A 22,227-nucleotide genomic window follows, 5' to 3' on the forward strand; every position below is an offset into this window, starting at 1 on the left:
TATTTGAAAACACCCCTCCTTGTAAAGTTAAAGAAGCAGAAATGGTCTCTTTCCCCTTGATAACGTGGTGACCCTGCATGTTGCAAGTACATATGTATTACTGGACATACACTGTATATACACATTCATTAATGTAAAAAACATCAAGTGTTCATGCAGTAAGACCCGTCCATTAAGCTTCCAAGGCGACGTGTTTTCAGTATAAGCGTGTCAGTGACGTAAGCGAAAGGCGGCGGAAGTTGTTTGTCTTCGCAATAAAACAGCGCCGAGGCTCATTGAATGAGGCGGAATTAAAGCAGCCGTGTGTTGTATGGTATATTTACTTAATTTTATTTTTTTCCTCCACCCGTGGCAGAGCAGAGGGTCGAGGCAGTAATAAACGGAAGGTCTCCAGACTAGCGGTGAGTAATTCGGTCGTCCCTCACCTCCGGCGGCATGCCGAGGGAGAGAAGGGGGGTGGCGAAGGTTGATATTATGGTTTATATTGTGTCTCTGGGCCCCGTGGTTTTCAAATCGAGAGGGGTGGGCATACCGATATGTGTATAGAAATTATATTCTCAGAAACATGGATTCCAGCGAACTATGCGTAACTAATTATACATCCTTTCCTCTTTTGGTATATATAAACAAAAATAACGCAGAAGGTGTAATCTCTGTCTTTGTACACCGATGTCGAAATTTGAGTTTAGTTTCAACGGACCGGTGTAGACCTCGAGGCGTTCATAGACCGTAATCTCTAGCACGTACCTGAGTAAGTATGGGCTCAATTAAAAAGGTAAACCGGCTTTTAAATCCAAAGGCTGTCGGCTTCATTTTGTTTTTTATCATTTTTTTTAATTAGAGTGAACCTATCTTCCTGCGGTATGGGGACAATATCTCTGTTATTTTAGCAAATGGTTATTTTACATAAAATAAGTAATTATCAAATTCGATTTAACAAATCTAGAGCTAGGCTGTGTTCCTGGCATTTTTGTTTTTTTTTTAATGGAAAACCGTTAGTAAAAGTTTATTTTCCCCCCCGCCTGAATCCGCATTTGGTTTCAGCAGCGCGACCGAGAAGCTAGTTACGCGGTTTAAAAGCGAGACGTTTGTTGAAGTATGACGGAAGAAAACGATGGGGGGTATAAAAAGGCCAGGATTGACAAGGTCTCTAGGACACAAAGTGAAATTAAGAGCCCACAACAAGACGCACGGCTTCACGCAAACGGCAGGGGGGTCTGAAACAGGCTGTTCAGTCAGTGTGTTGAGGCAGGTTCCCTGGGATCCTTAATGAAACGGCTGGAAGAGACCCTGGGATCCTTGAAGAGACCCTGGGCTCCATCGCTTCCAAAAATCCAAAGAGTGTGCAGACTGTCAGTGGTCTCCTCTTGGTTGTAATGTGAAATCCTTCCATACTGACTGTGCCCTCTGTCCCTGTCCCCCGCCTGCAGGAGGCGAGCTGGCGCAGGCAGTGGTGTGCCCGTGGACGATGAGAGACAGTGGCGTTACTTTGGCGCAGAACCGCTGGCAGAGCGAGCTGGCGCCGGGGCAGGACGCGGGTGGGGGCGCGGAGCAGCTCCGAGACGTGGCTTCCATGGCCTCCTCTGGCGCCAGCAGCCCGGGACGTGGCCATCTGGGCAGGCGGGGTGACAGGGTGGCTTTCTGGGGGGGAGGAGGAGGAGGAGGAGGAGGAGGAGGAGGAAGCAGCAGCAGCAGCAGCAGCAGCAGCAGCAACAGGGAGGAGAGGGACCTGTGCATGGACCAGGAGGAGGAGGAAGAGGAGGAGGAGGAGGAGGAGGAGGAGGAGGAAGAAGGCGGCGGCAACTGGGGGGGACCGTCTATCTCCGAGTGGGGTGTGGCCCCTGAAGATGGCCCCGGGAGCCCTGCCCAGCCACGGCTCAACGGGCTGCGAGCGCGCCGGCTGAGGAGGAGGAGACGGTGGGGTTACTGCCGCGCCCCCCTGACCAAGCACTGGAGGGCCTGGCGCCGCAGGGCCCAGCGGAGCGGCCTGCTCTGGCACCGCAGGCCGCGGAGGTGGCGCCACCTGGCTTCCCAGGCGCAACAGCAGGAGCGCCAACGGCCTGGCAGCCCCCAGCGGGCAGAGGCACTCCTGAATGGGGCCGCCCCAGCCCTGCCTGGCCTGGGCAACGAGCTCGGACTTTACCCCCCCTCCTTCGTGGAGCCCAAGCTGGCTGGGGAGTGGGGCACGGAGTCAGGTGAGCGGAGGTGGAGGGAGAGGGTGGCAGGGGGCATGCTGGGCATTACTCTTGATCCTCCCCGGGAGGCGTGTGGCTCCAAAGAGTCGAAGTTAAATGTTTAGAAGTCAGTCTGGTTAAACGCAGATGCTGGGAGGACTGGGGGTCTGTGTTGGGTGTGGGCCACAGGGGGTGGGTCTTCTGGTTTTTATCTGAAATTTAAAAAAAACATTGTTTGGATCTGCTTCTCTTCAAGTCTATTGTTGCCTTTCCTCTTGTTGCAGGGGCACTGTTCTGTTGTCAGCTGATTTAGAAACACTCTGGGGGACCCCTATCTTCGAGCGCTGCTTTAGCTTCTGTCCCCATGTTATTAGGTATCGCCAAGTGGCATCAGGACTGACCGCAGCAGTGTAAAAAATAAAGTCAAAACCTATTTAAATCGCAGCCTGGAGGTTGTCTAAGCTGATTTCTAGTCTCTGCTTGTTGAATTCAGATGCTGCGGCAAATTGTGGGTGATATTTCTTGTTGCAGTGTGGTGAAACAAGGGAAATATTGGAATATGGCCACAACTTGCTTCTTAGCATTATTCTGGGCATGTGTGGAGCTGGTGTGCTCCACAATGTAGTGTTTGTGTGCGTGGAATGCATCCTCATGGGCTTTCGTCCTGCAACACCTGCTAGTGTTAAAAACCGCCTTTAAGCTCATGAACTGCAGATCTGATGGGTCGCTTTATGGAATACCCTTTGTCAGAATCCTCCCCAGTAAGTTTGTTTGATTATCTGCAAATAAAGCGCTCTCTAAAATGACATCACCAGTTTCCTGTTAATGCGTACCCACGAAGGTTGGATTTAGCAGCTGTCTTTACATCTCGGCTCGGCTCACGGCAAGGGTACCAGTGCAAGATGTGGCTTCTGCCAGCTTCCCCCATCCCTGCAGCCTCTGGTTTTAGAGTTGCTGCAAGAGAGAAGTGTCCCTCTCCGATGTGGCCAGAAACTAAAGGAAGCCGCTGGAGTTTGTTTCCTGGGCTGAGATAGTGCTGGCTTAGTCAACTCAACCCTTCAGGATCTGGACGTGGAACTTGAAGGCTGTGAATTCAAAACCTGAGTTGGGTGGGGGGGCACAACTGTTGTATTGCTGAACGTGGTATTATGAGCAAATCCGAGTCCCTTTGCATAAAAGCATCAGATTATCCGTTGCTCTCCGTCATGTCCTCATGAGAGTTAGGTATTGCTTGGGAAACCCTGGTCACATTTGGATGCCAAGATCGTAAGAATTCTGAACAAGTGCCTTTACTGGTTGAGTCACTTGGGAGCTCTCCAGAGCCTAATCATTTGGTTCAGGTTTACATGCAATTACCTATACCAGTTTACTAACCATCTGTTGCTTTGTGATTTAATTCTGCAAGAGTTGCCTTGCCACAACAACTACAACTGTGATGCATGCTATAACAGTTCTGATACGGTGTGCCTGCCCCTCTCTGTGTTGCAGAAACCTTGCCCTTTGGGGTGAATGGCTTCCCCGACCATCCCATGGGTCAGCCGTCTTCTCTGGAGCCAGGGGAGATCAAGATTAGTCAGGTGGTCAGCATGGGGGGGCCGCCCGGCAAGGAGGCCCAGGCTGACGCCTCTGCATCGGGCAGAGACAAAGGTCCCACCAACCTGCAGAGCGCCATTACCGACGAGCACATGACTTGTGTCCAAGGTAGGAGCATGTGTCTTCGACAGCTGCGTGCTGGGGGGTCTTTAGTGATTAATTAGCAACTCACCATTTTCTTCTCAGCTGCTGACCTGTGTGTTAGGAAATGTCTGCCTTAAAATCCTCACTTTTAAAAGCCCAAAACTAAACATCAAGGAATGGGATGCAGGTCACTTGACACAGCGGTATTGTATTACCAGGGATCCTGGACGAGTTCCTGCGGCAGTACGGCAGCCTGATCCCCATCCACACGGATGAAGTGGTGGAGAAGCTGCAGGTCATCTTCAATGAGAACTTCTCCACGCCGCACAGGTAGGTCCTTCTGGTTTCCGTTTTCAGTTCCTCTTTGAGTTGCAGGCCAGTCTGGCCGAAGGAGGTGAAGGAATGTCCTTCCCTGGCCGGTGTGCTGGTGGATATTTATTCTCGTTGGCTTATTAGAACCGGTTGAACTTTTCCCAGTTATTCAGGTGCTGCCGCTATAAAGAGACCCAGAAAACACTCGGACACAGCAGCCTTCCTGGACCAGGACTGGTCACCCAGGCACTAAACAGTTAAAATGTTTAGCAGTACTGGGAAGCTACAGTCTTCAAATACTGGAGATCTGCTGGTTGCTTGGGGTATTTTTCGAGTCTTAAAAAGATACAGATGATTTGACTTCAAATTGGAATCGGCAAGTATGTGTTGTCATTTAGCCACCCTCTTTGGAACCTGCACTTGCCTTAAGAGTTGGCTGTCCAGCCATGACTCCTGCACCTGCTTGGTAGAGAAGGGAGACGCATAGCACTTGTTTCACACACGCTATAAGTGGTAGGAGCAGTGCATCTCTTGCTGACATTGTTGCAAATCTGCAGGGACGTGGCAAGTTGAAGGACTCATTGTGTGCCACAACACCAAGTTAACTCTGGTTAACTAATCTCAGCCCTACCATGGTGGTGCTTGATCAGTTGTTTGAAACCTGTTGGGATGTCTGCACTTTTAAAGTAGTGAGAGATTTCTTAATTAAAATTTAGAGATGGAGCTGAAAGGATGGGACCCTTTCTCAAGAACTGTGTTGCCCAGACATTTGAAAACATTGCAGCTTGATATTATAGTTCCCTGGACAAAAGGTGTCCCCTGATCAAACCCAAGGACACCTGGGATTGTGCTATTAGTGGCTTTCAGTTGATCAATGGTTTCTTTTTGTTTCACTTTCTTATGATGGCTGAATGGATTCCTTCCTCCTCTGTCTCTGTAGGAAAGCAGTGGTGCAGCACTTAATTCAGTCCTACCAGCGATTGTCAGGCAACGCCATGGTCAGAGGGTTCCGGGTGAACTACAAACGCCACGTGCTGACCATGGATGACCTCAGCACCCTGTATGGGCAGAACTGGCTTAATGACCAGGTGGGCCTGCCCAGAAGCAGTTGGGGGGGAAAAAATACTTTCATGTTGTAGGGGAACAGATCAAACTCCTTATGATCAAGCAGTTTGGCCCATTTTTATTTTCTGTGAGTTGTATTTTTCTGAACAGGTAGTGGTGGTGGTGAAGTAAAACAGCAGCTTTGTTTTAAAGTAAGTTTATATAAACTAACTGATAAGTTAGGTGCAAGGCTGAAGTCTCCAGCTGTGGAATTGGAACCTGTGACTTTCTCTCCTGTTCTCAGGTGATGAACATGTATGGAGATCTGGTTATGGATGCAGTGCCTGACAAGGTGAGGGAACACTGGTGCCCTTCTGAAGCTGAGTTTACGCTTCCTATAACCTTTAAAAGATGTTGAAAATAACTCCATCAGTAAAGCTGCTTATATAAGGCACCTGTATGCCCATTGGATGTTGCCGGTCTGATCTTGGGCTCCAATGTTAGCTGACCGCCTGAAAAGGCAGGACACACAGCTCTGGGAAGAAGAGCAGCTAGGATACATTTTGCTATTGCAAAGCTTGATTGCATGCTCAGAAGCCTTTTCTAATTTAAAATGCTTATTCTGTGAACTCCTACCGTTTGTAAACATTTCTATACTCATTTAAATTGTTCGAAAAAACCAATCCATCTGTCCTTTATCTCTACTCTGCAGGTTCACTTTTTTAACAGTTTCTTTTACGACAAGTTGAGGACAAAAGGTTATGAAGGGGTCAAGCGATGGACAAAAAACGTAAGTGAATTTTTTTGTTTTGTTTGGGTAGATGTTGTCTTTTCCCCATGATGAAAGGGGCTGGTCAGACTTATCTGTCCCTTTCTAACCCATTTGTAGTGTTTGGTTTTTGCATTCACATCATGTAAGTGCCCTGATTGTCCGCCATCCAGGTTGACATCTTCAAGAAGCAGCTGTTGCTGATCCCCATCCACCTGGAGGTGCACTGGTCCCTGGTTTGTGTGGACGTGCCCCAGCGCTCCATCACCTACTTTGACTCACAGCGCACCCTCAACCGCCGCTGTCCCAAGGTCCGTACACACTCCTGCCTCTCCCTCTTAATTTTGTGCCTTTAATGCGCCGTTCTGACTGCTCACAGCTGTCTCCTGCTCCCAGTCTCCTCCTGCCCAGTTTTCGGGCTGGTTGTCTATTCCTCCAATGCAGTCTCTCACTCCCTGTGTTTCTCTTTCAGCACATCGCGAAGTACCTGCAGGCAGAGGCTGTCAAGAAAGACCAGACTGACTTCCTCACAGGATGGAGAGGTTTTTTCAAAATGGTAAGGGCCCTCCCTTGCCCAGTGTGGCGGTCTGCCCTGCCTGACACTGAACTTCACGGCCACTTTGAAAGGCAGACAACATGATAGTACACAAGTAGCAGCAAACAAGGCAGATGGGCTTGTTTTTTGCCTTGCATTTATCCTGGGAGACTAAACTTGTATTCACTTAATATGATAACTGGATAAACAATTGACTGATATAAAGTTAAAATGTTATAAATTGCTGACTTAAAATAGCTTGTTTCTGCCCTTATCAGAATAAAAATAAGTGTTGGTAACCTGTGGGGGGGTCTAGGTGGAGGATTAATAAAATCTTCTCAAAGTGCGATATATAGTTGCTATGGAAAGGATGTAGACTTTCTATAGGAACAGTAGGTAGGTGCATGTACAGGATGCAGGTTTAGTTTAGTGGAGATGATGACAGGCGATTGCGATAAAGGTTGTGATGGACCGTTGATCTCTGTGCATACATTGTTCCACCTTAGGGATATTAGATTCTTCAGGAGGTTTTGGGGGTGGTACGAGCGGGCGGCCAGTTGAACTGTGGAGGGAATACTTGAACATGTTTCATTGCCCAGGTCCATAAGTTACAAATAAAAATGTTCTAGTGGCTACTACAATGGTGGTTTGTTGCTGTGGCAGCAGCATCTGAGCCTATTCCCAAGCCAGTTGTCCTATCCTGTGTTTCAGAACGTGGCCCGGCAGAACAATGACAGCGACTGTGGAGCCTTTGTCCTCCAGGTGAGAGAATCCGACTAGGAGCAGCTGATCCATGAAGTTTAGGGTGTTAAAAATGATACTAATGCGTGTCTCTAGTCCGCTGCAACATGGATTCCTGCCCTGCTCCCTGAACCATAAAGCTTTGGTGGGGTCCCCTTAGCTCTTGGTGATGTTTTTTTTCCAATTCAAGCGTGGCAGATGCTCTTACTTAGCTGTGGTTAGAATTCACACAATTGTGCATCTCTATAATAAGATGGGCTTGAATTAGCAAGGGGTCCCCTTGGCAGCTGGTGTGGCTGAGAGTGCTGGGACTGCTGGCTGCCTGTGAGCCTCACCTGTAAGGCAGGTTGGAGCCAGCTCTAACAGAAGGCATGTTGGAATAAGACGTCCTGCAGATCCTCATTCTTCATGTGTGTTTTTTGGGGGATGGGGGGGTTGAGGTCATGAAGCCCAGGTGATGCACACACTTTTTAAATATTTTCAAGCTGGCTCCAACATCTGCTTTCCCTGTCTCACCAGAGGTTTTAGGGGAATATTTTACGTTAAAAGCAGTAGCTGACTACAGTAGTTGCTGCTTATTTTCTGTGCCTGTATTTGGATTAATTTTAAATCAAAATGATACCAGGCAGTTTTGTTATAGTGAGAAAAAAACATATAGAGAGGAGCTTATTTTTCTAATACTATTAGAAAAGTGGGCAGGAATCCATTTTTGGCTTTTTCTTTGATTCACACGTACTGACATGAAACATAATATGTAGAAGATATTCCTCCTTGAATTGTAGAAACTGCTATAGTGCTATATATGGTATGACAATGTTATAGAGAAAGTAAATGCAGGAGGATTTGACATCCATCAATTAATTGATTAATTGGTAATTCTCCCCTGTCTTTCTTCGGTTTCAGTATTGCAAGTGTCTGGCCCTGGAGCAGCCCTTCGTTTTCACCCAGCAGGACATGCCCAAGTTGAGGAGACAGATGTACAAGGAACTGTGTCACTGTAAGCTCTCTCTGTGAGCCGGAGAGAGAGCATTAGAGAGGAGGAGGAGTGTGGGGGCTGGGGCAAATTTCCATCAGCTACGGTTTATTTTACTACATGCCCCCGCCTCCTTTGGTTTTGTTCTAAGGCCGATAGACGTCAGCGGTACACTAAAAGTTGTTACGCCATTATCATTGGGTTTTTTTCTGGGGGGAGGGTGCTGGCATGAATTCATTGGACCCTGAGAAACTGGACTCCATACGTGTGTGGATACCACACAAAGGTGCCCAAACCTTGAACAGATATCGGTTATACTATATATGTGTAGTTTTATTTTTTATGTTCCTGGGCAGTTATTTGTCCTGGGGAGGGAGGGAGGAGAGCCAGGGATGTCTTTTTTTTTCCTGTTTCAACTTTCCTGAAACTTTTGAAGAACAGCGATGGAGTCTGCTTGCCCTCGTCAGCTGTCGGTTTTGAATTTTGTTTCAAGTTCATCTCCGTCCCTTGTTTTTTGGCATTTTATTTAAATAATGGCAAGAAATGTTTGAAAGGGCAGGAAACCTCGCAAAAAAACACGAAGTTTTATATATAAAACTGTGGGATGGAGTGATAAATAAAAGGTTGGATTTGAACTGATGACCGAAGAAAGAAAAGGTTGGGTTGGGCTTGCGATGGGTTTTCTGCCGGAGCGTGAAGAAAGAGACATTTACCCAGAATTTGGAATTTCGGATAAATACGACGGAGGACTGATTTCATTCCAACGCCGGTTTCTCACTATGTGATTCTTATTCAGTCGTGAATTTATTTGTGCATGTGCGATATTTTTGAAAAATTCATTCCAATTCCTAAACCTATCAATGTTATTTTCTCCTTTTTTTATATCATTTGTAATGCAAAGGGGGTCCTGTTCTTAATTACTGACAGGCAGCAGGATTGCAGTTTTCTGTTTACAATACAGTGTGCAGTTGTGCCTTTAGTATGTTCTAAAATGGCAGCACTGATGAGCTGTTTCTTGATCATACTGTTGCTGTCGTAAGAATACAAGCAGAATTGCGACCTCCCCTCTCCTGGCCATCTGATCTGAATCTGTTCATTGATTAACGGCTTCCTTTGGCATCTTTTCTCACTCCCTACATCTCTGATTTACAACTGAAGCTTTACAGGTCTTATGTGTGTACACGTACAAGAAGATCTCAACCTTTTTTCCAGTGTGCAGTCCAGTTATTTTTTTTTCTTAGCAAAGGCATACAGTTTCCACAACTTTATCCAAAGACCCACAACTTCCTGGGTGAAGTGGTATTTTCCTATTGCCATTTTGAACATAGTCGTTGGCTTTTACTTCTGTCCCCAGCCACCCCCCAGTTCTGCTGTTGGTCTTTTTAAGTTGTCGTCTGCAGTAACTAAAACTTCCAGCATTTCAGAGAGTGGCATCAGGGCAGCTCAGCCTTCCCACTAAATAAACTTCCAGCAGTTCAGAGAGTGGCATCAGGGCAGCTCAGCCTTCCCCCTATGAGCTATCTCTCTCTCCTGCAGTATGGTCAGTCTCAGCCTTCAGGACTCAGAAGTGGGAAGCTGGGGCTGTAGAGACCATTCCTCGTGCTTATTCCAGCTTTAAGCAAGGCCCCTGACCTAAATTATTTCAGTAGAAGACTCATCTGATTAAGTAGCTGGAGCTGTTCAATAGCAGTGGATGAAAACATCAGCCCAGTCCTTTGGTAAAAACAATCCTCCCTCCAAAAAAGAGACTTCTGAGTTTGACCTCAGATTATACTGTACGGGTAAATCAACGTATCTCACAACGGGGGAAGGGTTATCAAAAGATCTGACATTGTGGTTTTAATAGTTACATATATGCACCCAATGAAACAAAAACAGCACACAACCACTCTGGCCCCTAACTGAAAGGCTTTTCTGCAGCAGATCTTCCATGTGGTGGGGTTTTAACGCTGGTTATAACCGGAGCAGGCCAGGAAATGTAATACTTGATAAGTACATTTTCTGGCCTGGAATTTGAAAGGGTACAGAGGTTTTATTTATAACTTCTACTTTATTTTGGAACAGAGATCTATGTTATATATCACAAAGCGAAACGCTAGCTTTAGTTCGTCAGTCCGTGGGCTGTCCCCACACAAAAAAAAAAACGATGACTGAACTCATGATTGTGTTCTCGTCAGTTTTGTACTCAACACTGACAACGTAATCTTACAATGTGACTGTGAAAACGTGAGACCTAGGCTCTAAAAGAACTGACAGCCTTTTCAACGTGGGCGATGAAGTCAGTACATTCCTCTGTGGCATTGGATCTAGTTTTTCCGTCAGAGCCGCTCCTAATGGCTGAATGAACTCCGCCCTAATGGCTGACTTCCGTCTTGGCGTAGTGTGAGAGTGGGTGTGTTCACAGCTATTCACAGCCCATTTATCCTTTTAAGGCAATAAGGGGGCGGGTACGATTAGCGGAGTGACGCTACAAGCCGCCTATTAAATGTCACACTAGATCGTCCTGGTGCTGATAGACGGCACTTTGCAGCAATCAGGAGGCTACGTTCGGACAGACGTTGAACTATATAAAACATTTTCGCGGCGGGCTCGCTCTTTGTGATAATGTCGGCGGACTATGAAGATAGGTAAGAGAGTCTTCCGAACAAGGGCTCGCTTTTTTGTTAACTTCCTTTATAAACTAAGTAAAATAAACTATATGCTATGTTTAATCATCTTTACGGAGAAATGCCGTGGTTTTGTTGGTTAGATTCCTGTTTTGTATGTGGTTATAGTTTAAATGTATTAATTCTTCTCTCATGTAAGACCTGTAGTTTTCGTAGGGGGTATTCTTAAAAAAAAAAAAGACCGAAACATAATCTCGAAGTCCGAAGGTATTTTGCTTCCATAAATGCGTTTTAGGGAAGGACTAGCCTAGTATCGCTGGCCTCCGGGCCTCTCGAGTCTTGTGATTGATCGTGTGGGTCTGTAGGTGAGTCATTCGGTACACGCATCTCACATGATACGGTGTTGCAATCGGCTAAGTTATAAAACCGATTCATTTTCCGATTGAACAAAAGACCTGTTTTAGTTTAAGATCATGGTGCTTTTTGGGCGTGGAAGGTTATTTGATCTTCACCGGGACTAGAAAATGATTTTAACAATCTTCGTAGTTCACACCTAATTTTATTAATCGAATGATTAGACAAAGGGTGGTATGCTCAAAACTGAGAGGCGATTGTGTCGAGAAACGCGGAGGCCGTATCGAGCTGCCAGCCCCATTATATCGACATTGAGAAAGCGTGCCTTGCCGGTCAGACCAGGCGAGCACATGGTTTCCGGCGAGACAAAAGGAGACAGGGCCTGGGCCGAAAAGCGCGTCAGAAACGCTTCGTTGTCCTGAAAACCGGAGAAAAAGATACGTGAATGTCAGAATTTGGGCCCGGGTGAAGTTACTGCCGCCTTACTCTTTTTTTAAGAAAAAGTGTTAAAGGAGGTCGGTAGGCAGGCATTGCGGCGGCGTGGGCTTTAAAGCGAGGCCTAGTGGCGGTGCGCCTCTTTTCCGGCCTGCGAGCCTGTACTGATGCAGTAAGACGGGAAAGTGGGTTTCAGTGGTGCAGGCGCTCAGTCTTTTCAGATCGCTTCTTTAATCGAGGGCGATTTTTTTTTATAGTTGTGGCTTGACTCGAAACGATGTACAATCGGCGTCTGTTTCTCAGGCCTTACAGAGGCCTGTAGGGCCTCTGGTGCACGGGATCCCCTGTCGGCTTTACACGATGAATGGCAGAGAAGAGGCCGGCCATCTTGACTCCGGGCAGAAATAAAAAATGGCCGCCCCCTCACTCGGACTCTCCTCCCCCCCCTCCATCTCCAGCCGAGATTTCGTAGCCATCTTGTAAAACTCACCCCATTCCTCTTTTTCTTTTGTGACACCACCATTTTAACGCCACCGGCTCTCTTGTGTCTTGTAACACCCGAGTGGTCTGCCGCCCTCCTTTTTAAAACGGGGAGAGCGCTCGCTTCGCGGTCCATGAGGAAAAAAGCGTTCCACCGCCTATTTGCTCTAGCATTGAACGTTTTTTTCCATATGTACCTTTTTAGTCCACTGAAGCAGCAAGAAAAATATTGACAAAGGAAGTAGTGATTTTGTTTTTGGTAATCCTTTACGTTACCCCTATCTAATCTCGATAAAGCGTGAATGTTCGTTAATTGGTGCAGCCTATAGGCTAAATGGCTGTATTTGCAGAATGAACGAAAATGGCTGCCAGACCTCGCTGCATGCTTGGAAAATAAGGCATGTGTCTGCTTAAGCTGTCAATTGGAAACACTGGTATCGCTTGTTGGTGCTGTTCTTTGCAGACGAGCACTCGGGCTGAGAAGTAGTACAGGGGCTCTCTGGAGGAATACAGGTGAAGGCGAAAGACTGACGGTGAAAACTTGTCTTTTCAGACCCAGAGACAATGGCCCCGAGGGTATGGAGCCAGATGGAATCATTGAGGTGAGTGAGTCGCTGTGGATGTGGAGGGCACAAGGGGCATCTGTGCTGTGAATCTGAGGCAGGTGGAGAAAAGCATTTTAAGGCCGTTGAACTTTTTCTTCACATGCAAATCTAGTTTCCTGGAAAATCATTAAAATGCTCAAACCTTCAGCCCTTTCATGGGGCTGAATGTAGCTCCCTTAATGGAATACCTGAGTCGCCAGTAGTAGGCTACACTGTACCGAGTGGCCCAGTGCATGGTTTGCGTATGTTGAAATCTATAGCAAAGGTTTGTGTGGCGATTTGAAGAGGAAGGAGGCATTGATCATGGAAAGCATTCCTTGGATTTTAAAACATCTCGATAGTTCAGCAGAATGAGAAGGTAATTAGTTCTGTCACCTTAAAGACTAGATCTGATTATTTAGCTAGTTCCCTAAGCATAGCACCAAGTCGCCGTCTTCAGCACGTGCTTAGGATGCACACTGAAATCTCTTTGAGACGCCTCGAGATCTGGAGTTCCTGTCCTCTGTTAGCGCCTGGGACTTGCCCCTATCACTGGGCAAGGCGGCACCTGTGAGGGTGGTGCTGAGTCTTATATCTGGTGGGGGCAAAGCAAAGCTGCCCGTGTTCATCCCAGCCCTCTCTGCACAGTGAGCACAGGCTGGTTCATGCTGCGGGCACAGGGTCGCGCTTGGGAGTGTGGCTTTGAGATTGTCGCGAAGTAGCAAAGGTACAAAGCTCTTCCTGATACAGGGCTCCTAGTGCAGCATACCTGGGCGTTGAGAGCAGCAAGATCAAGTCTCCTGGGAAGGGGAAAATTAGAAATTGTCACCTTAGCGCTGATACAGGTCTCCAGTGCGCTGAGTGTTGTGCAGGCAGCGCTCTTTCAGGATGGGGGCTCACGGGGCTGGTTAAGGGCACGCTGACGCCTCCCCCCGCTCCTCTTGCTGCAGAGTAACTGGAACGAGATCGTGGACAGCTTCGATGAGATGAACCTGCGGGAGACTCTGCTCCGGGGAATCTACGCCTATGGTTTTGAGAAGCCCTCTGCCATTCAGCAGCGGGCCATCCTCCCTTGTATCAAGGGTAAGTGTTGCCTGCTCTGGGCGCATCAGTGGGCACCACGGGCAGCCTCTTGTCTTTTCCTGTTTCTCGGCGCGTCTCCTTTCGTTGTCCATGGCATTTTAGATTAAGGGGGGCTGCAGTTCCACTTTTTAGGACTAATGTAATCTTGGTAACAAATTAATTGACATTGAAAAAAAAAATTACAATTTAACCCCTTAATGAGCATAAGGTGTAGTGCCAGCTCTCAATCGGACTTAGGACCTGTGTATCATTTCATTGTTAACAAAACCTTGTTTGGAAGTGAGTTGTATATCCATAAAAGGCTAGACTGACATTTCCAGTTCTGGAGATGACTGAAAGTTATTGGCTATTGGAATCTAATTTTGAAGCTGACAGTCTGAAAAAAGGTGGTCTGGTTGGTGAAAAACGCTGTCATTCATTGTATTTTCAGCCATTCAGAGCCCTTAGGGGATGGGACTTCCTCTGGGAGCTTTTGGCTGCCTTTTCCCTGCATTTCAGCTGTCAATCATTGACTCAGAAAGGGGTAATCAATCAGTTTATTTGTGGTCATTGTTTCACATTTGAAGGCCACTCTAAACTTTTTTTTTCAATGCCTAACAGCAGAAAAACCTCTAGCAGTAGCTAGAGTCTTTTCATAGGACTTGTAATAGCCTTTTACATATTTTTCTTGGTTTTCCAATCGCTTTTATACATTGGGGGGGGGGTTGGGAAATTTTCATTTCAAGTCCAGTCTTCGCAAGGTCCTGAATTTCTATCCAGCCTACTAGACACCTAGGACAAGGGCTGCAAGCATTTGCCCCTTGACAGGCATAAAAAGGGAAAGATTTGACCCCTGTGGACCAAAAAAAAGGACTTTTTTTGCCTGCTGATTTTTTTTCCAGATCTTTGTCAGCTAATTGGACACATTAAGTGATAAGCAAATTGACTGTTTCATAGTCAAAGCCAAGGGGGTTAGCTTCAATTTAAGGTCAGAACCAGGCTAACGCCATGTTCTGCTGCAGAGATATAACAATATTTAAGGGGAGAAAATTCCAGGCGGAAATTGGCTCGACGGGCCAAAATCACTAGGTTCAAGCGCTGCTTCACCTCGCTGGAGGTTTTTCCCCCCCTCTTCTGAAGTACAGAACATGGTGCTGTGCATGCGTGGAAATTTAATCTATTGTGTGGTGCAAATTGGAAGTTTCACAAGTTACTGTGTACATTTTACTTTCACAATGGTTTGGATATACTTGTCAGTGCTGATTCTTTCTAAGCCTGCAATATAAAAATAGCTCGGTTCCCCTTTAAAGCTCTCGGAGTTGTTATAGAGGTACATTCCTGGTATGTGGGGACAGGTGAAATATTCTCAGCACACTGACTGACTCCCTTTCCTCCCCCTAGGTTACGATGTAATTGCCCAGGCCCAGTCGGGCACGGGGAAGACGGCTACGTTTGCCATTTCCATCTTGCAGCAGATCGATGTGGAGCTGAAGGGGACCCAAGCCCTGGTGCTGGCTCCTACCCGAGAGCTGGCACAGCAGGTGAGCTCTTGATGGTCACGCGCACTAGGAGTCTTAGGCGGGGGTGGGGAGGCTTTCTGGATTTCCAAGGAAAATTGGTCTGGGTGTGTGCGGGATGGCCCTGGCTAGAGGTGTGGACTATCTCACTGAGAGTAGCCTTTCCCAAAACTGAACGTGTGCTTCCGATTTGAGATCCCCATCCCTTCAGGGTTTATTTGTCATTTGCTCTAGAGCTGAGATGTTGTACAGATCTCATCTACATTACGGGTGGCGATTAAGGTGGGCTAGTGTCCCACCCAGGAGGCTTGTACTGCTGTCTGCTTAAAGAGGTGGAAACATGGTTGAGTCCTTGGCCGATGAGAATCGAGACATGGGTGCGGACTGAGGAACCATCACGTGGTTTTCTGGGGCTGGGGTAAGGATTTGGCAGTGGAGAGGTCTTGTGCACTTTCCCTTGCAGTGCTGCACGCTGAAGCCCAACTTGCTGGCGCCTGTCCAGTTTGGGGAATGTACTTCTGGAACGGGGCTTTGCTGCATGTCTGTCCCGCCCCTGTCACTGGGCAAGGCGGTGCCTGCGAAAGTGACACCGAGTCTTATATCTGGCAGGGGCAGAGGGAAAACGCCCACATTCATCCCAGCTCTCTCCGGGCAGTGAGAACGGGCTGGTTCATGCTGTGGGCACATTTGCTTTGTCGAAGCGTCTCATTGTGGTCGGCATTCCCTGGGCTTGGTGAAATGCTGAAGTTGGTTTCGAGATCCAGCCAGCTTCTGTTCGTAATGTTTCAGTGAGCGATTTGGCCCCAGGGGGTGTTGGGTTTGGAGCTTTTCTGAAGGCAGAAAGTGGCATCGTGCTTCTTCTGTATCCCTGTTTGAAGATCACTCGAGTTCAGTACGGAATTAAATAAACACATTAGGCCAGGTAGTGACTTTGGCTCATGTTGTGGAGAGGCAGGACTTTCTCCGTGACCGTAACGGTCTCAAGTTGCTGCTGGCTGTCCTTTCCAGGTGGATTCTGCACATGATCCAGAAAGGGCTGGTGGACGGGAGTGTGTTTGCTGATCTCCCTTTGGTTCCTCTCCTTTTCAGATTCAGAAGGTGATCCTGGCCCTTGGGGACTACATGGGTGCTGGGTGCCACGCCTGTATTGGAGGGACCAATGTGCGCAGTGAGGTGCAGAAGCTGCAGGCCGAGGCCCCCCACATTGTGGTGGGCACCCCCGGGCGTGTCTTTGACATGCTGAACCGAAAATACCTGTGTAGGTGTCACTTCTGCTCCTCTTTATTTTTTCTGCCCGCTGAACTGCGTCTGTGGTTTGTCCAGCTGGGTACGATGGGCTCTTCGTGCTGTTCCCAGGGGGGGGCCCATGTGATTGCGTGGAGCTGTGAATGATGATCCCCATGCGTGTCAACTGATCTCAGAGCCTGCTTCAGCTCCTGTCCCCTCGCTGGCGTTCTGTCGGGTGAAGGTGTGATCAGGGCTGGAGGGCTCTGGGGCCGTGATCATAGCTTTTTAGACTGACCGCAGCTCCCCCCTGCCCCCCCCCTGTTCTCTGGGTTTCCTGCACTCCTGTGAAACCAAACACCTGCATCAGTGAGACCCTTGTATTGGGGGTTTATTGCCAGCTTTGTGCTGCAGTGATTGGTTCTAACTAGTTCACGCGAGCAGGGGAGTTCTTTCTTTGACATGCTCCTCTTGACGTGCGAACCCCCCCCCCCCCCCCTTGCTGTTTCAGCCGCCAGGTACATCAAGATGTTCGTGCTGGACGAAGCGGACGAGATGTTGAGCCGAGGGTTCAAAGATCAGATCTACGAGATCTTCCAGAAGCTGAGCTCCAACACTCAGGTAAAGCCCTGTGCTCATCCGGATCGTGCTCTGGGATCTCCTGAGCTCGTATTCTATGCTGTGACCTTCTGCCTTAATACTAAAAAATAAGGGCAGGCTTACACATCCTGTGGCAGTTAAGGCTGTTTTACTAGTACCTTTAGACAAAGTTGATTGACTTATTGGGATAGATGCGCCGATGTATCTGCATGTGCAAGGTAAGATTGGAGGTTCTGCAAGCACAGCATGCCACCTGGAGGTGACCATGTGCTTTGCTGCACGTCTGTCCCGCCCCTGTCACTGGGCAAGGAGGTGCCTTCACAGTGGCACTGAGTCTTATATCTGGCAGGGGCAGAGGAAAGACCCACGTTCATCCCAGCTCTCTCCGCGTGGTGAGAGCGGCCTGGTTCATGCTGTGGGCACAGGCAACACAAGTTGGCGAGCCACTTGCGTGGCAGGTGGTGTTTGGTAAAGATCCTGTGTTTTAAGGGTTGGGGGGGAAAAGCCATTACCTTTGGGAGCTGCCTGAAGTGTCTGTGGGGTGACTTGACCTTTGGTCTCATGCTCGCAGGTGGTGCTGCTGTCGGCTACCATGCCCGCCGACGTCCTGGAGGTCACCAAGAAGTTCATGCGCGACCCCATTCGGATCCTGGTCAAGAAGGAGGAGTTGACCCTGGAGGGTATCCGGCAGTTCTACATCAATGTGGAGAAGGAGGTAATCGAACATTGGTTTTGAGAATTGAAATCTCTTTTGTGATTAAGCTCCATTTTCAATCTGGATAAGGATCCAAACTTTCCTGTTTAGACTGTCTGGATTCTTTTAAGAAAGGGTAGCCTTCTTAAGTAAATGTTTTGCAGCTGGTAATTCATCTGTACGTGGCTGCATAAAGGACGTTCTGAAAGTTAATCCTGTTCTACGGACAGGGGGCATTGGCCTGAAATGGGTAGCCCTGCTTTTAGTTAGGTCTCTGAGGGGACCTCATTAGATGCTCTTGTTGGGTAGGGCAGAGCTGTGAATGATGATCCCTCATGCGTGTCAGCTGATCCCAGAATCTCTCTGTTCCTCTCCGGTCCCCCGGCGTTCTGTCGGGAGGGCGTGAGTGGGCCTGAAGGGGTCTGGGACCATGATCAGAGGTTAGGGAGACTGAACATGGCTTCCCCTACTGCCTTAGCTTTGTTAGCAGTGAGACGGAGACTCCATATGTTGGTTTGTCTTGTCATATGCCGTGACTAAATGCACTGCTCCGCTGGGATTTGTAGCATAGGATCTAAGCACCTGGGGCCTTGTTTCAGGAATGGAAGCTGGACACTCTGTGCGACCTGTACGAGACCCTGACCATCACACAAGCGGTCATCTTCATCAACACACGCCGCAAGGTGGACTGGCTGACCGAGAAGATGCACGCCCGGGACTTCACGGTCTCTGCTCTGGTACGATCCCGCCTTTCTAAACCTTTTTTTTTCCCCGAGTCAGATCTCCAGATCGTAAAGCTTTGTGGTAGATGTTGGAGCTAGGTGAGCTGTTTCCATAGCTGTGTGGTTGTCCATAGGCAGATGGGGGAGGGTCCCCAGATCACCAATAGCTGACGTCGGAGTGTAGTGACTTTGTGATCACGTCGGTCACTCTGTGTAGCAGTCAGTGATGTTGGCAATAGTCTGCGCTATTTGATTTCGTACTTGATTAGTTGGTGCTAGAGGCCTGATCTAGTGCTTGTGTGTGTTCCAGCACGGAGACATGGATCAGAAGGAGAGAGATCTCATCATGCGCGAGTTCCGGTCCGGCTCCAGTCGCGTTCTCATCACTACTGACCTGCTGGTGAGTTCCTAACAAGTTTCTCCCAACTTCTGCAATTCCCATATGGAGTTTCTGGGATTAGACAGTACTTTTAAAACAGTCTTGAACTGTTGTCTGCAAGCGTTGAGACTTGGATTAGTATAGTTCTGGTAAGCAGGGGTGTGCAGTTTGTCAGTATACATGTGTAGCTGACCTTTCCAGACTGTGACAATGTTGCTTTTGGGTGCCCTCTGTTGGACGCTCTGCTCCTCTGGCTTCAAATCAGTTCTCCCACAATAGTATTGATAGTATACAATAGTATTTTCATCAATTTCCCTGCGAGATTAATAAAGTATCTATTGACTGATATGCCAAAGAACATCCCTCTCCTCTGTGGCCAGCTCAGTGGTACAGGAGGAACGTAGGTCTTTGGCAGATTATCTGGCTGCTCTCCACAGCACTTGGGAAATCACCATCCTAAAATGCTACTATATAGCAGCTGACAAACCCATTACGTCTCGCAGTGCAGGCTTTGAGAAAGGATTACATTTGTGCATTACTCATATGGATGTTCTGCTCTGCTCAAAAGCTGTTGGCTAAATATTCCTATGACGTTTCCCTAAACTGCTGCTTTAACAGTGCAGGTGAACTCCCTTGGTCCCTCAGTCGGGTCCTTGCGCCAGGCTGCGCGACTTAAAAGGGTGGATGAAGTGGAGAGGCTGAGCTTTGTTCGGTTTTTCTCTTTCCGCAGGCTCGGGGCATCGATGTGCAGCAGGTGTCGTTGGTCATCAACTACGACCTGCCCACGAACCGCGAGAACTACATCCACAGGTGAGCGTGGGTTCTCTCCGCTGTGCGGCTAGCTGTTGGCACTAGCCGCTGTTCTCAGCCTGGCTGTCTGGACGTAGAGGCTTGCAGGTTTTCTAGTGGGACACCTGGGTAGAGTTTTGAACCAGTGATCCTCTGTAGCAGACGCAGAGCCCTGCAGGTTCCTGCTCCATGAGTGCTAATACCCCCAACTGACTTGGGGTCAAGGGTAGGGGGTGAAAAGATGTCCCTGTGTCTCGAAACATTTAAGGAGTGGGGGAGTTGCAAACCCTGCTCTTGGGGAGCTGAGTGCTGGTGGTTTGAAGTCCACTGCAGTTTGTTCCACTAAGGCAGCTCCAGTCCTTGAGGGCTGGTGAGCACGTTGATTTTTGTTCCAAGTAAAGAGGTTTTTGACTTGTGGGACATGTAGTGTCCCCTGCTCCAGAGCAAGTGTGGCGAGACTCATGAATTGGTGAGCAGGATTTTTCTGGGCACGGTGGTGCCGTGTGGCTGCCTGTATCCGGTAATCATGCCGGTGTTTCTCTCCCCCCCCCCCCCCCACACAGGATTGGCAGAGGTGGGCGCTTTGGCAGGAAAGGCGTGGCCATCAACATGGTGACCGAGGACGACAAGCGCACCCTCCGCGACATCGAGACCTTCTACAACACCACCGTTGAGGAGATGCCCATGAACGTGGCCGACCTCATCTAAGGCGGTCCACCTGCTCCTCCCCCCTGCTGCCGGCAGTCCCGTTCTCCTCTCCCCCCTCCTCCACCGCACGCCCCAGCCCGGACCCCATCATTAAACTGACCGTGCTGCCACCCGCCTGTCACTTTGTGGGCTCTGTTTAGCTGTGCTGTCCTTGAGCCTGCTTCTGGCTCCTGTTCGCGAGACCTCCCACTGTCCCTCTCCCTGTTGTGGTCAGCTAGCTGGGTCTCCCTGCGGCTGAGCCTTCCGGCTGGCTGCTGTGGGTCCTTGTAGAGGAAGGAGACTTTCAGTGGCGCGATGCCCGACTTGGAGGTCTCTTCCGGCCTCCCTGTTGTAGCTCTGCAGCCGCAGGGTGGCTCCAGCGAGCTGTTGATTGCAGTGTGGGTGGGGGCAGACGTTATTGCATGGTTTGAGTGGGGTGGGGGGGTTTGCCCATTTATTTTCTCTTTTCCCTCGGGAGAGCTGGCAGAAAAGTCATCGTCTCCCACGCTTCCCGCCCAGCGACGGCCTCCCGTTCCTCGGTCCTCCCGCTGGAGGTGGGGAGGAGGAGGAGGTGGGGGGGGGCTGTGGTCTCTGAGGGGAGAGGGGTCGGTGGAGGCGAAGGCTTTCTCGGACCCCCGAGATGCGCGTGGAGGGAATGGGGAGTCGCGAGGCTGGCCCGTTGAAAACGCGCTGGCCGCTCGACTCCATTCTCATTTGGGTTCTGCTTGGTAACTGGTGGGTGTGGTGCAAAGGCATTAACGTTTACAAGGCGGGGCAGATGGGAGGTGTTCTCTTCTGGTTGTCATTGACCACTGTCTTCTGTCCCAGTGCTTTCCCCCCGTTCTTCTGTCTTTTGTGTGCAGTCGGGGGCTTTCCATCTAAGGATGGAAATTCCCCCCCCATGATGCTTCTTTTCTCAAACCCCCCCCCCCCTCTCCTTTCTGTGAGAGAGGTTTTTTCCTTTATCTGCAGTGTCTGTTTTATCACCTACCTCTGTTGAGTTGGGTCACTTATGTGTGTGCGTTTGTCTGAGTTAACGGACCAAACTGCAGAATGACTTGAGTATTACAGTTGAAATAGAGAAATGATTTTTTTTTTTTTTGCCTGTCTCTTTGGGGAGGGGGTGAAGGGTGGGAGATGGGTGGGGAGGGAGGGGCTGTCTATTTTAAAAGGAATTCTATAAAAATTGTGATGACATGAACTTTTTTTTTAAAAAAGACAGAATCAGTGTATTAAACCATTTTTCTACATTGGATCTGTATAGTATTTATTAAAGGTCTTGAATAAAGTTTTTTTTTTTCTCATTTCTTTTTGGCACTGGTGTGGTTTACATGACCTGTTGATCAGGGACCTTGTAAGTGCGCTTGAGCTTTGATACACAAACAGGCGATGCTTTCTCGCTTTTGTAAGGGTTGGAGCAGCTTGGGAGTTTATCCCAGAAGCGGGGTGAGGTCTCCCCGTCTCGCTCCTGCACCTTTGCTGCGTTGTGGTTCGTGTTTCCCCGGGCTCTCGGGTGCGGATTGAGGACTTGTAAGTGATCTGCTCGTCCGGAGTTCTGGGTGACCGGTTTCTGCACGAAAGGCCGAGTTTCACAAATACTCCGCGGGCACGGTTTCAAATGTCTTCAGCATACCAGTTCAATTCGTTTACCCGTGTGAGAGGTTAAACACACGCTCGTCTTTCCATCGATTCTCATTCTGTTTTGACTGTTAAGCCTTTATCTGACGGTAGGGCGAAAACGGACTTAATTTGATAACGGGGTGCAAACCTTGTAGGTTTACAAGGAGGCCATTTGGTATGTACAAACGTGTCCTCTGCGGCCGCGGCCACGTCCCCACTTCATCTGTGTCGGGGGCGTAATATCTGTGA

The 22,227-nt window shown here is 48.7% G+C and overlaps 2 protein-coding genes and 2 non-coding genes across 4 annotated transcripts; all 4 read left to right on the plus strand.

The window, feature by feature from the left end:
- The first annotated feature begins 237 nt into the window (after positions 1-237).
- senp3b (SUMO specific peptidase 3b) lies at positions 238-9,289 on the plus strand. Its single transcript, XM_088628151.1, has 11 exons — positions 238-401; positions 1,431-2,195; positions 3,663-3,875; positions 4,070-4,181; positions 5,104-5,251; positions 5,512-5,559; positions 5,920-5,997; positions 6,150-6,287; positions 6,449-6,532; positions 7,223-7,273; positions 8,156-9,289. Exons 2-11 carry the CDS (start codon positions 1,469-1,471, stop codon positions 8,264-8,266), a joined length of 1,710 nt encoding a protein of 569 aa, XP_088484277.1. The 5' UTR covers positions 238-401; positions 1,431-1,468; the 3' UTR covers positions 8,267-9,289.
- A 1,451-nt stretch (positions 9,290-10,740) lies between these two features.
- On the plus strand, positions 10,741-21,659 carry eif4a1a (eukaryotic translation initiation factor 4A1A). The gene is made up of 11 exons (XM_088628152.1): positions 10,741-10,852; positions 12,654-12,702; positions 13,635-13,767; positions 15,148-15,287; positions 16,353-16,521; positions 16,999-17,108; positions 17,659-17,802; positions 18,381-18,518; positions 18,814-18,903; positions 19,613-19,692; positions 20,235-21,659. The coding sequence occupies exons 1-11, from the start codon at positions 10,830-10,832 to the stop codon at positions 20,377-20,379; spliced, it is 1,221 nt and encodes a 406-aa protein (XP_088484278.1). The 5' UTR covers positions 10,741-10,829; the 3' UTR covers positions 20,380-21,659.
- LOC148672417 (small nucleolar RNA SNORD10) lies at positions 16,647-16,789 on the plus strand. Its single transcript, XR_015936245.1, has one exon. It is a non-coding gene; the product is annotated as a small nucleolar RNA SNORD10 (small nucleolar RNA).
- On the plus strand, positions 18,099-18,240 carry LOC148672418 (small nucleolar RNA SNORD10). The gene has a single exon (XR_015936246.1). It is a non-coding gene; the product is annotated as a small nucleolar RNA SNORD10 (small nucleolar RNA).
- Positions 21,660-22,227: the final 568 nt, after the last annotated feature.

This window comes from Lepisosteus platostomus, chromosome 4 (assembly GCF_059453375.1).
Source record: "Lepisosteus platostomus isolate fLepPlt1 chromosome 4, fLepPlt1.hap1, whole genome shotgun sequence".
NCBI classification, from domain to species: Eukaryota; Metazoa; Chordata; class Actinopteri; order Semionotiformes; family Lepisosteidae; genus Lepisosteus; species Lepisosteus platostomus.